The sequence below is a fragment of the Quercus robur genome, chromosome 3, assembly GCF_932294415.1.
Source record: "Quercus robur chromosome 3, dhQueRobu3.1, whole genome shotgun sequence".
NCBI lineage: Eukaryota > Viridiplantae > Streptophyta > Magnoliopsida > Fagales > Fagaceae > Quercus > Quercus robur.
In genome coordinates this window covers 65,282,710-65,294,238 of record NC_065536.1, presented here as the reverse complement: position 1 = coordinate 65,294,238, position 11,529 = coordinate 65,282,710, and the positions used below count along the sequence as shown (strand labels likewise).

The 11,529-nt window shown below is 39.2% G+C and overlaps 1 protein-coding gene across 1 annotated transcript; it reads left to right on the top strand.

Moving 5' to 3' along the window:
- The first annotated feature begins 1,048 nt into the window (after positions 1–1,048).
- LOC126718935 (chorismate mutase 3, chloroplastic) lies at positions 1,049–7,752 on the top strand. The gene is made up of 6 exons (XM_050421351.1): positions 1,049–1,326; positions 3,732–3,954; positions 4,049–4,135; positions 6,543–6,686; positions 7,207–7,299; positions 7,412–7,752. Exons 1-6 carry the CDS (start codon positions 1,130–1,132, stop codon positions 7,646–7,648), a joined length of 981 nt encoding a protein of 326 aa, XP_050277308.1. The 5' UTR covers positions 1,049–1,129; the 3' UTR covers positions 7,649–7,752.
- The last annotated feature ends 3,777 nt before the right edge of the window (positions 7,753–11,529 follow it).

The following is an 11,529-nucleotide window of genomic DNA, read 5'->3' as shown; positions in this document are numbered from 1 at the left end:
CCTATGTGATAGTGATGTTGCGAATTTCTAAAGACCTTTTTGAGTTCTTTAGTGTAACTTTACTGTGAAATTCTAAAATCTTATTCATTCATATTGAATTGATTATATTGAATTTTGCCATATCATTAACTAAGGTTAAATTGTATATTTGATATTTAACATTTTACATATGTTTCAAAATCATTTGTATACTTTAAAATTTTCCACTTTAGTCTTAATAATTTTGAAAATATTTTAATAAGGTCAACATCGTCATTTGACGAATGAAAAATTGTGACGTGACAAACAAAACTAATGCCACATTATAGGTTCTACATTATCAAAATGATGAAAAATTATTTAGTATTCCCTAAATATATTGACTTTCTACTTCATTTCATATGAATAATAGATTCTACCATGAATTTAATTAGTAGAGACCGTCATACTCATTCATATGAGATGAGAAAGTATGATATCATATTGATTACTAAATAATTACTTCAAAATGACATTAGTTTCATTATTTTCTTATGCTACATCATTATTCTCTATTAATCAAATGACAGTTTAAGAGGTACGGGGATTGATAACTTAATATGTAATTTAATAAATGAAGTTAATGGCCACATCATCATAGTAATTTCTCGAGATTACTAAAAATAAAATAAAATGTATAGTTTTCTTGCGGACACCTAAATGCACACACAGTTTCACCAAATATTTGGGTGTCAATTTATAATTAGATTACATCACTTGCATAGTCGCATGTTAAACCACCATGTGTGTTTGGTGAAAAGATGAATTTTGATTGCACTAAGTTGACAACTAAGCATGACGTTAATTGGATGTGGACTGTGCAGGTAAAGTCTTCCACAAAAAAAGTAATTTTTTTTTTCCTTCAAAGAAATGAAAATTTTCCTTGGTTTGGTAACTTTGGTTTATTTTTGGGCAGAAAATTTATTTATTTATGGTAATTATGCATAACATTGATCTGCTCTCTTACCTTTCCTTGTAAAACAGGATCTATAAAATCTTCCTAGTTTGGTCTGTCCCAATTGTCTTTCTTTTTAAACTTCAAACCCCTTGTCTCCCTCCCTCTCTCTCTCTCTCTCTCTCTCTCTCTCTCTCTGTGTTTTTAACAGCAGCAATGGAGTCCAAGCTATTAGAAGTTGCCATAACAGGCACTCCAGCCCATATTACCTTCAAATCTTCAAGACCCACTTTGCATTTTGCCTCCAAAGCCACCTTTATATCCCCTGAATCAAATTTTGTTGCAAATGGGGGTCGCCCTATTCAGGCTTCTTTTTCTTCTACTACTTCTCCTTCTTCCTCCTTTCCAATCAGGTGCGATAAAAATTGTGTCTTTCTGTCTTAAATTTCTTGCATGTTCTTTATTTCACCAAGCTCTTCTCATTATCACTTATAATTGCTTTTTTTCTCGTTAAATTTATTGTATGATTGCAAACTATACATGGTGAGTAATTGAAATTGGGGAATAAAGATTGATAAGCATTATCCAGTGGAATGAATTGATTGCTTGAAAAAGTGATTTTTTTTTCCCTTTTGGGGAAGAGTTAACTGTGCTGGCATTTGTTTAGGAAATATTTTAAAAAGAATTATAATAAAAAAAAGTAACTAATTTGATTGGCAACTTATTATAATTCTCGTATTAAAAGTTTGCTAAAATAGTCTATTAACAAAATTTTGCTTACCTGTTAACTGGACTTTTTTTTTTGGGGGGGGAGGGTTGCGTAGTACAGGTGCAACCATTTAACTATATTATAGATTTTATATTACAGACGAGTTGTTCAAGCACACATAAAATGTGGATTTTGCTGATTTATACTGTGCAGATACTGGACAAAGAAAAAGTTAAATTGCATATAGTCATCACTCATTAAACCTTGTGTTTGGTATACTTTTTTTTTTTTTTTTTTGAGAAAATGGTATACTTTAAAATGTATCTAAAGGTCCTTACCATAATACCATCGGACATTATATGATGGATGAAAAATATTGGCATAGTAAAGCGGTGCCTATTTAGCGTCCCGATTTGAAATGGTAAATATTTCAAACTATAGCTTTTTTTTTAAAAGCTCACTTTTTCTATATAAGACTTTTTCAAATAGCTCATTTTCTAAAAGCAAAAAATATTTCAGCGTAACGTAACTTTGATGATGTGGAGTTTATCATGTGGTATGAGTTCTTTTTGTCATGTTAGCATAGTCCAATCCATCAAATCACGGTAAGGATTGAAACTATAGGGACTAAAGTGTAACAACAATTTTGAAATGAAGGTAATTGAGGACTGAATATTCAATTCACCCAAAAAAAAAAAAAAGTGGTAAATTACACTTTTGAAAGTCTGAGATTGTTTTCATTTTAGTCCCTTAAGTTTGAGATTTTTCATTTTGGCCCAACAATTTTGATTCTGTTTTCAAAATAGTCATTTTGTCCATCTTCGAGTCCAGGACTAATTTGGTCATTAACTGCTACAAAACAATGTTGTTCTCTCTCTCTCTCTCTCTCTCTCATTGCAACTAGATTAGTCACGGACATGGACGGAAGGACCATTTTGAAAGCAAAATCAAATTTGATGGACCAAATTATAAAATCTCAAACTTTAAGGGACCAAAATGAAAATGACCCAAAACTTTCTGGGTCAAGTGTATTTAGTTTTTGTTTTTTTTGGGTTAAATTTGTGGAGGGATAGTATGTAAACAAAGGGAATTGTGATTTTGGCACCACTTTGTATGGGAAAAGTATGTGAATAAGAAAATGCATGTCTAACTTCGTCAGTGAAGCCTGCCTTTTCCCTTCTCACAATGTTCCCGCATTTGCTCAAGAATCAAACCGTGAAAGCCACTGTTTTTAGGGGGCCATGTATTTAATTTTGGGGATGCCACAATTAGGAAAAAAAAAAAATGTTGTATCTAGTTCCCAAAGTTTTCCCTTTTGTGGAATTTGGAAGGTGATTGATAAGAAACCTTATCTTTTTTTTTTTTTTTGGAGAGGTTGCAACCAAACTCAAACCCTCTACTTGTCGCTTTTGGTGGAAAGCACTTGCCATTTTATCAAGGCCCAACCTTGGAGAGTGCCACTATTAAACTTTTTGAAAATAATCTCATTTTGTGAAATCCCAAAACTCATTTGAACCTTTCTTTGGGGTGTTGGGTGGTCCCCCAAGGCCTTCTGCCCTTGTGCTTGAGTGTGAGTACACACACGTTTGTATTTATGTATACTTTTCCAACGATTAGATTTTGTGAAAATTCTTTCTACGCTAATAGAACATTACTCTATATGTTTTAGTTTTTCACTTTTTTGTTAAAGTTGCTTTTTTTAATAAGCCTCGCTAGCTGGGTTGATTGAATGTCTAATCTTAATTCTTAAAGCATGATGCCTTAAGCTAGTAGGCAATAGAAGGAACTACCATGTCCATTTGCTAATGTTTGCTGTGATATATCTTGATCTAATAGTTACTGGGTGTGGAAAATAGTTTCAAATCTATCAATTGTGTGGAAGAATTTTATAAACAAATTGCAACATCAACCTCCATTTGCTAATGTTTGCTAATATATCTTGATCTAATAATTACTGGGTGTGGAAAATAGTTTCAAATCTATCCATTGTGTGGAAGAATTTTGTAAACAAATTGCAACATCAACCACCCCCCCCCCCCCCCCCCCCCTCCAACCAAAAAAAAAGAGGGTGACTTTCATGTGTTGGTTAACCAACTTCTCACATTGCAGACTTGTAAAGAAGAAAAGAGTGGATGAGAGTGACACCTTGACTCTACCCTTTATAAGACACTCTTTAATACGACAAGAGGATAGCATAATATTTAGCCTTTTGGAGAGGGCTCAGTATTGTTACAATGCAGACACATATGACCATGATGCATTCTCCGTGGATAGTTTCAATGGATCTTTGGTTGAGTTCATGGTCAGGGAAACCGAAAAGCTCCATGCTCAGGTTATCTCATTTCTGAAAGGAAAATTAGTATTAAAAAAAAAAAAAAAAAGTATGATGTCAGAAATTTCCTAATCCACTTCCCTTTGGAAACTAGGTGGGCAGATATAAGAACCCAGATGAGCTTCCTTTTTTCGTAGCAGACCTACCTGAGCCGATGCTTCCACCTTTGCAATATCCACAGGTATGAAACACCATTATTGTAATCTTATTTATGTTTATATAAGATCTCAGATTACTTGAAAAACAATACACCCCAATGCCTTAAGTTGGTGAGAAACTTTTTCCACAGATTTGCCCATTTTGATAGCAAAAAATAGAATAATGGACTACTCCCATTGTATTAAATATTTCCAGTGCGTATGCCTACTCTTGGGTGAGTCATAGCTGTGGTGTGGTAGTCACATTAGGAGAAGTTGCAGGAGTAGGTATTGGCAAACTGAATAATACTTCTATGAATATTAGTCGTTTGACTGTTGTACGTAGTTCGAGGAACAACAGGTTTCCACAACAAGGAAGGTTTCATGGAATGATCAAAATGTGTTTCTGCAAGGCCTTATATGATTGTGTTTCCATTCATCCTTATGTGGATTTCAGGCTTTCTGAGTTTTTTTTTTTTTTTTTTTTGGGGTGGTGGGGGGTGTTGAGGGTTGATCTTTACACGCCTTGTGTAATTGGGTTGTGCACCTTCACCCCTTCTTCGCAAATATTTTTCCTTTTTTTTTTAATAAATTTTTTATAATAACGTAGAAATTGCTTTTTATTCATTAGCAAAACAGATACATCAGACCTTAGCTGGTCCTCTGAAACCTCTACCCATACTGTCTCCTGAATTACATCTTTCACATATTTGGCTAATGAGTGTGCTACACTATTGCCTTCCCTTCATACCCAACTGAAAGATAAATTCTTCCGACTGTTCTAGAGCCAAAGTTAACCCAACTGAGTTTCCTTCAAAGCATGCCTCTCAAACAACCATTTCAACGGCAAATATCACTGTCGTACTCATGGGAAGACCTCTGCTTCCTCCCCCTCAATCACTGAGTTACCATGATCACTCAAAGCCACAATAAACAAACCTCAAGTGATCTCAGATTATCAATCCCATGCCAGACTGTCATTGTCCTTAGAAAGTAGCTCCATCACAATTCACTTTAAACTAACCTATATCTGGAGGGTACCAAGCTCTCCTATTAAAATTCTTGATTTTATTTGAAGTTTTTGAGCTTACAGGATCTTCCATATCTGCCATGTATCCATTCCCCTAGAGCTTTCGGGCATCATATGAGATTTCTATTGAAGGCAAGGTGATATGCACTCTAACAGAGAAGTGGACCCCTTAGCAAAAGCCCAAATTTACTTATCTGGAGCTCTTCTTTGCCAACGGAATTTTCAGAATTATATCTGCTTCTTCTTTACTAAAAATCTCTCATATTAGAGATGAATTCCACCATTTCGTATCATTATCAATTAGGTTGTTAACAACAGCTTCTTTATGCAGTATATTTGGTGGGGATGTGGCTTTGAAGGTGTGAGAAATACATAACATGGCTGCATTAGCGGATATATTAATATTATGTTGTAGAATAGGCAGCCATGTTATCCACTATCAATAATCCTTTGCATCTCAAACTCCTAATTTAAACTTGAACTGGAAAAGGTTGTCTCCAAAGTCCAACCTCCACAATCTTCAAATTATTTCCTAGCCCCCAAGAAGGGCATATAGTATTCTTTGCTGCCCTTCTATTGAAAGGCTTAGTAGTGAGGAACCTCCCTACCAAACTATTCATTCGCTCCTCAAGTTCCGTACAGCAATCTTCTTCTTTAAACATGGTTTGTAGGCGTTCTATGATGTCTGGATCCATTGGGTTCCTTTCTGTTCATTCACAATGACCTAGAGATCAGCCTGATCTGTTCGGAACCCTGAGGAATCTTCTGACAACTCCACAAGAGAGGGCTCATACCTAGAGGATAGATCTGTAGTTATTCTCTCCTTCTTCTTTCTTCTTTTTTAATTAAAAAAGATAGATTAGACATTCATATATGAAATGAACATTTTTGGCTGTCAAATTTTGAATTTACAATTCCATGGTATCCCTTGAAGGCATCACTGGCACTAATGAATTTACAATTCCAAAAGCTTATTGAAATCAGATATAATATGTAATAATTAACTTATTAATTTGTTTTTGTTGAACATCACTGGTCCATAGGCTAATGTTGTTAGCATGTTGACACTAGTCAAAATTTTCAAGTTCTGTTTTTGGCCTGAGATAGTCAATTAATATGTGGAAATTCATTTTGGTGTAGAGGTCTAGCCATTTTGGATATTCTAGTTTAGTCTTGAAGGTGGTGAGTGGATTTGTAGAACTTTATGTTATAAGATCATCCCTTGGTTGTAATTTTTACGTGAAGGGAAAGAAATTAAAGAAATGTTATGACAAATCAGAAGAGAAACTAGCACATGCCTTTTAACTCTGTCTAATTTACAATGATGAGCTGCCATCTTCTTTCAGATCTCTTTAGATAACATTTTTGTTTGCTTCAACATTCTTGCACTGATTTGGTCTCTCTTTCTAATATGCATCTAGGTGTTGCATCCATGTGCTGATTCAATCAATATAAACAATAAGGTGTGGAATATGTATTTTAGAGATCTTCTTCCAAGATTGGTCAAAGCAGGAGATGATGGTAATTGTGGGTCAGCTGCTGTTTGTGACACACATTGTCTACAGGTATGTCATTGAACTGTTGCTCTATTATCAACTATAACTAATTTTTATGGTGGGATATAGAAATACCTGTGTGATGATATGAACTGGCCTCTTCCTGTTGCTTTGATAATAGATAAGAGCCAATGAAGAATGCTCAAGAGGATTGCTTCTGTCCTTAATGGAGTAATTAAAGTAGACTGTCTGGCAGTTAAAAATATCTCTTTTGCATTAGAAGTAATCTTATATTGTACCCTTCAAGAAACTGATGGGTTAATTTATTCCCCTTTTGCATAGTCTAAAACTTACTATTTCTTTGCTTCTATGCATTCTCTTATCTCCTTATATTATTTTAACTAAGTCATATTATTCACCATTCTTTTTGGATTTTTCTTTAAGTCTCTGTGTCGCTGCTGCTATGCTATACTGGTTCAGTTCTCAATTGCTGATTAATTGACATTTGTGTGATTTTGGATTATTGGTAACCTTCCATATTTTGCATGTAAAACCTTGACTTTAGGCTGATGTTGGACACTTACTGCAGGTGCTTTCCAAGAGAATCCACTATGGTAAATTTGTTGCGGAAGCAAAATTTCGAGAGTCCCCTGCTGCATATGAGGATGCCATTAGAGCACAAGTAGGTCCCTATCGTGTTCTGATTTTTTTTTTTTTTTTTTTTTTTAATTTGGCCAGTGATTGGTTTTCTCACGTTATCTTTTCTCTTTTGCTGGGGAAATGTGGTCTTGCAGGACAGGGCTCAACTGATGGAATTGCTGACATATGAAACAGTGGAAGCAGCAATTAAGAAAAGAGTAGAGATGAAGGCTAAAACATTTGGGCAAGATGTAATGGTCAACCAGCAGGAAGATGTGGCTGATCCTGTATACAAAATCAAGCCAAGTTTAGTTGCCAATCTGTATGGGGAATGGATCATGCCTCTAACAAAGCAAGTTCAGGTTGAATACTTGCTGAGAAGATTGGATTAAATATAAGAATGTGTGTACTCGATGTTTCTTGCTTTGACATCTTATAGGGTCTTCAATATGAATACAGATCACCTTTAAATTTTCAATAGAAAACAGCTTTGATATTCTCTTGTCCACATTTTTGGAACCTTTTCCCGAATGTGAAACTCAGAGTGTTTTTTCCCCCATGTTTTATGCTCTGATTGTCTAGAAGAGAAGCTTGCATTTCCCTGGCTTTACCCTGTTGAAAATCCTCTAATGGGTAGTAATAATTATTTCATGCATTAGTTATATGTATCCTCCTCACATTGTGGATCCTACAATCTTGAAAAACTCATGGTGTGAGAGAGCATATATATATATTTGATACATGAGATCTCTATTCAATGAATCAAGTAAGCTAACCATTTTGACATCTTGTCTCTACACGAAATATTGTTAGCAATAACAAAAACTACACTATAATTGGAACTTGCACAACAATAACTTCAGCTCTCGTAGGGTTGATTTCACCTTTTGTTTTTTCATTGGTGATTTATCTAACACATTCTACAAGCTAAGAATCAACAATCTCACTCATCATCCCATACAATCGTATTTAATGGAGCATGGAAGTGTCATTTGAGTCACAATTCATTGACATTTTTAGGGTTAATATCCAGTTCAAGTATGGGTTCTTCTCACTATTATTTTGCATAAATTAATCTTTTTTGAGTGACTATAAAACCACCCTCTCATAGTAGGTGAGATTCAAACATTTGTGGGTCTCACATGCAACGAGAGGATGGTATCAAGGAACCGCTCCATGAGATACATCCTTGTGGGAGTTACAAAATATATATATATATATATATATATATATATATATATATATATATATATAAAAGTGAAAACCATCAAAGTATATGAATCTTAATTTGTCACATTATCTAGTGGTAGGGAATAGGGACCTGCACTGTCCAAAAGCAACCAAGTCCTTATGAATTTGCCTAGAACAAATAGACACCAAAACAAGCAATAGTTGAGATGTTATTCCAGAAAAGGACTTAGTTTAGATCCAATGCATTCAATGCACTAGACCTAATCAAATGGTGAAATGTATCTGTACGGCACCGAGCTCCCAAAGCCCATACTGGCCTTGGGCCCAGACCCATCTAGGCCCCGAGCCCAAGCCCATACCGGCCTTGGGCGCAGGCCCAGCAGAAAGTTCCAGTTACCTTATGCCCTTCTTGAAACTGCCTTAGAGCAAAAACAAGTTTTGGGTATTATGTTCCCGGGGTTGACCGGTTAATCTTTCCCGGTAGAGCGCATGAGTCATATCCGGGAAGGTCATGATATGCACGGGAACGTGAGTTGCCGAACATAATCGGTGAAAATGGAACCAAGTTCCAAGATCATAAATGCTGCACCGCCCTTTCACCTAAACAACCACTTTAACCAGATAATACTGGACCTTCAATAGCACTAACGATGACTGTAATCATGATCTCCCCACTAACCTTGGCTATAAATAGAAGAAAGTTGGGAGAAGAAGTGGTTCAGAAAAAATTGAGAGAAAATAGTCAAGGAGAGAGTATCAACTGAGTGTTGCTTTGAGTCTCTCTGCCGAGAACGACCCATTGTAGGAAATCCTTAAACCCACTACAAATAAATTGTGAGCCCAAGTGATCTAAGGCCCAGAATTCTTGTACTTGGTTCTTACAATTGGCGCCCACCGTGGGGCTCTCCTACGAAGCTGTGGTTCGAGTGAGACTCAAGCAAAGAAGATGTCTGAGGAGCGTTCAGGAGGGCACGTTCCGAGCAATTCCGCAGGATCTTCTCGGGGATCGACGTGGAGGGAGAGAAGGCAGAAGGGGCTGGAGGATAGGGAGCATCCAAGAGGAGAGGAAAGGTTCGGATTGGGAGAAGGATCGGCCCAGACACACCGGACGATTTCAAACGTCTCAGCACATCGGCAACATGATGATAGAGACCGGGAGCTGGAGCGGTTGCGCAGATTGGTAATGGACTTGGAGCTGGAAGCAAGGGGTCGGCGCCACGAAAGGAACCACAACCCCCAACCCAGGAGGAACCGTGGCGAGGAAGGTTCCAGCCGATCTGTTACACAACAACACCGAGACCGATCACGTTCTCAAGAGTCACGTCGTCACTCCCGGGAGACGCGTCGTAGATGGGACCGTTCCCGGTCGCATGGATATGATAACCAAGGGTCAGAGTCGCCAGAGGAGCGGCGGCACCACAATGCCGCGATGGACGCTATGAGCAGGGCCTTGCGGATGGCAGCCCGGTCTCCATTCTCTGATGAGATTGAACGGGCACCCATGCCGAGCAGATTCACGCGTCCACCATTCAATTCCTATGAGGGGAGGACAGACCCCGTGGAGCATGTCAGTCATTACATCCACATGATGTCGTTGCATGCGCACAACGATGCATTGATGTGTAAAGTATTCCCCTCTAGTCTCGGCTCTACCGCACTGAGATGGTTCAATGGGTTGCGGAAAGGTTCTATACACAGCTTCGCCGAGCTGATTCAGGAGTTCGGCAGCAGGTTCGTAACATGCAGCCGAGTGCAACAACCGGTCGACGCGTTGCTTTCCATGAAAATGAGGGTCGGGGAAACCCTTCGGAGTTATGCCAGCCGATACTGGGAACTCTACAATGAGATTGGTGGGGGAAACGAGAAAATTGTGGCTAGCACCTTCAGGATGGGGCTCCCCGAGGATTCTGAACTGCGGGAGTCGCTGACAAGAAGACCCCCGGAGGATATGAGGCAACTGATGAGACGCATAGAGGAGTACAAACGCCTGGAGGATGACCGGCTGCAAAGCAGGGGGAAAGCCCCTTTTACGGGGAGATCTCGGCAAAGCATCTTGCCGCCAAAGCCGAAAAGGGACTTCAGAATGCAAGAACCAGAGGTGCAGATCGAAGGGGTTAATGTGTTGTTTAAAGAGCCCGTGCACAAGATACTGGAACGGATAAGGAACGAGCCATTCTTCAGATGGCCGAACAAAATGGGGGGCGACCCATCTCGGAGGAACCAAAGCCTATACTGCACTTATCACAGAGACAAGGGGCACACCACCGAGCAGTGTAGGGTGTTGAAAGATCATCTCGGGCAGTTAGTGAAGGCAGGGCACCTGAAAGAGTTTGTAGCAGATTCCACTGACCGGGAGACCGAGCAGGGCGCCCAACAGAAAAGGAATCCCCTTCCACCACCCCGGGGAGTAATCAACGTCATTCATGCCGCACCGAGAGGGGCAGCAGCGGCAAGGATGGTGATGACAGTGGCTTGCGCGGAGGGAGAATCATCCAAGAAGCAAAAGAGAGTTGGACGGCTAGACATCTCGTTCGGAGAAGATGATTTCGAAGGAACCATCCAACCTCACGACGACGCTTTGGTGGTGACAGCCCGGATAGGTGGATTCCTGGTGAAGAGGGTGATGATTGATCAGGGTAGCGGGGCTGACGTCATGTATCCGGACCTCTTCGAAGGGCTCGGGTTAAAAACCCAGGACTTGGCGAAGTATAACACGCCATTGGTCTCGTTTGACGGGAGAATTGTGATTCCCGAGGGGCAAATCTCTCTCCCAGTGGACATGGAGGGCAAGGAAGTTGCAGTTACGTTCATAGTAGTCCGATCATTCGCACCTTACACCGCAATCCTGGGGAGGCCGTGGATTCACGCCATGGGGGCTGTTCCGTCCACCCTTCATGTGAAAGTAAAATTTCCTACTGAGTACGGAGTTGTAGAGGTAAGGGGGAATCAGCAGGTGGCGAAGCAATGCCTCGTAGCCGCGGTCCAGTGGGAAAAGGAACAGCTCGGCCAAGCTGAGCACGCCGAGAAAGAGACTGCATAGCAATTACAGATACCCCAGGAAAATGGGGCGGACGTTGCCGAG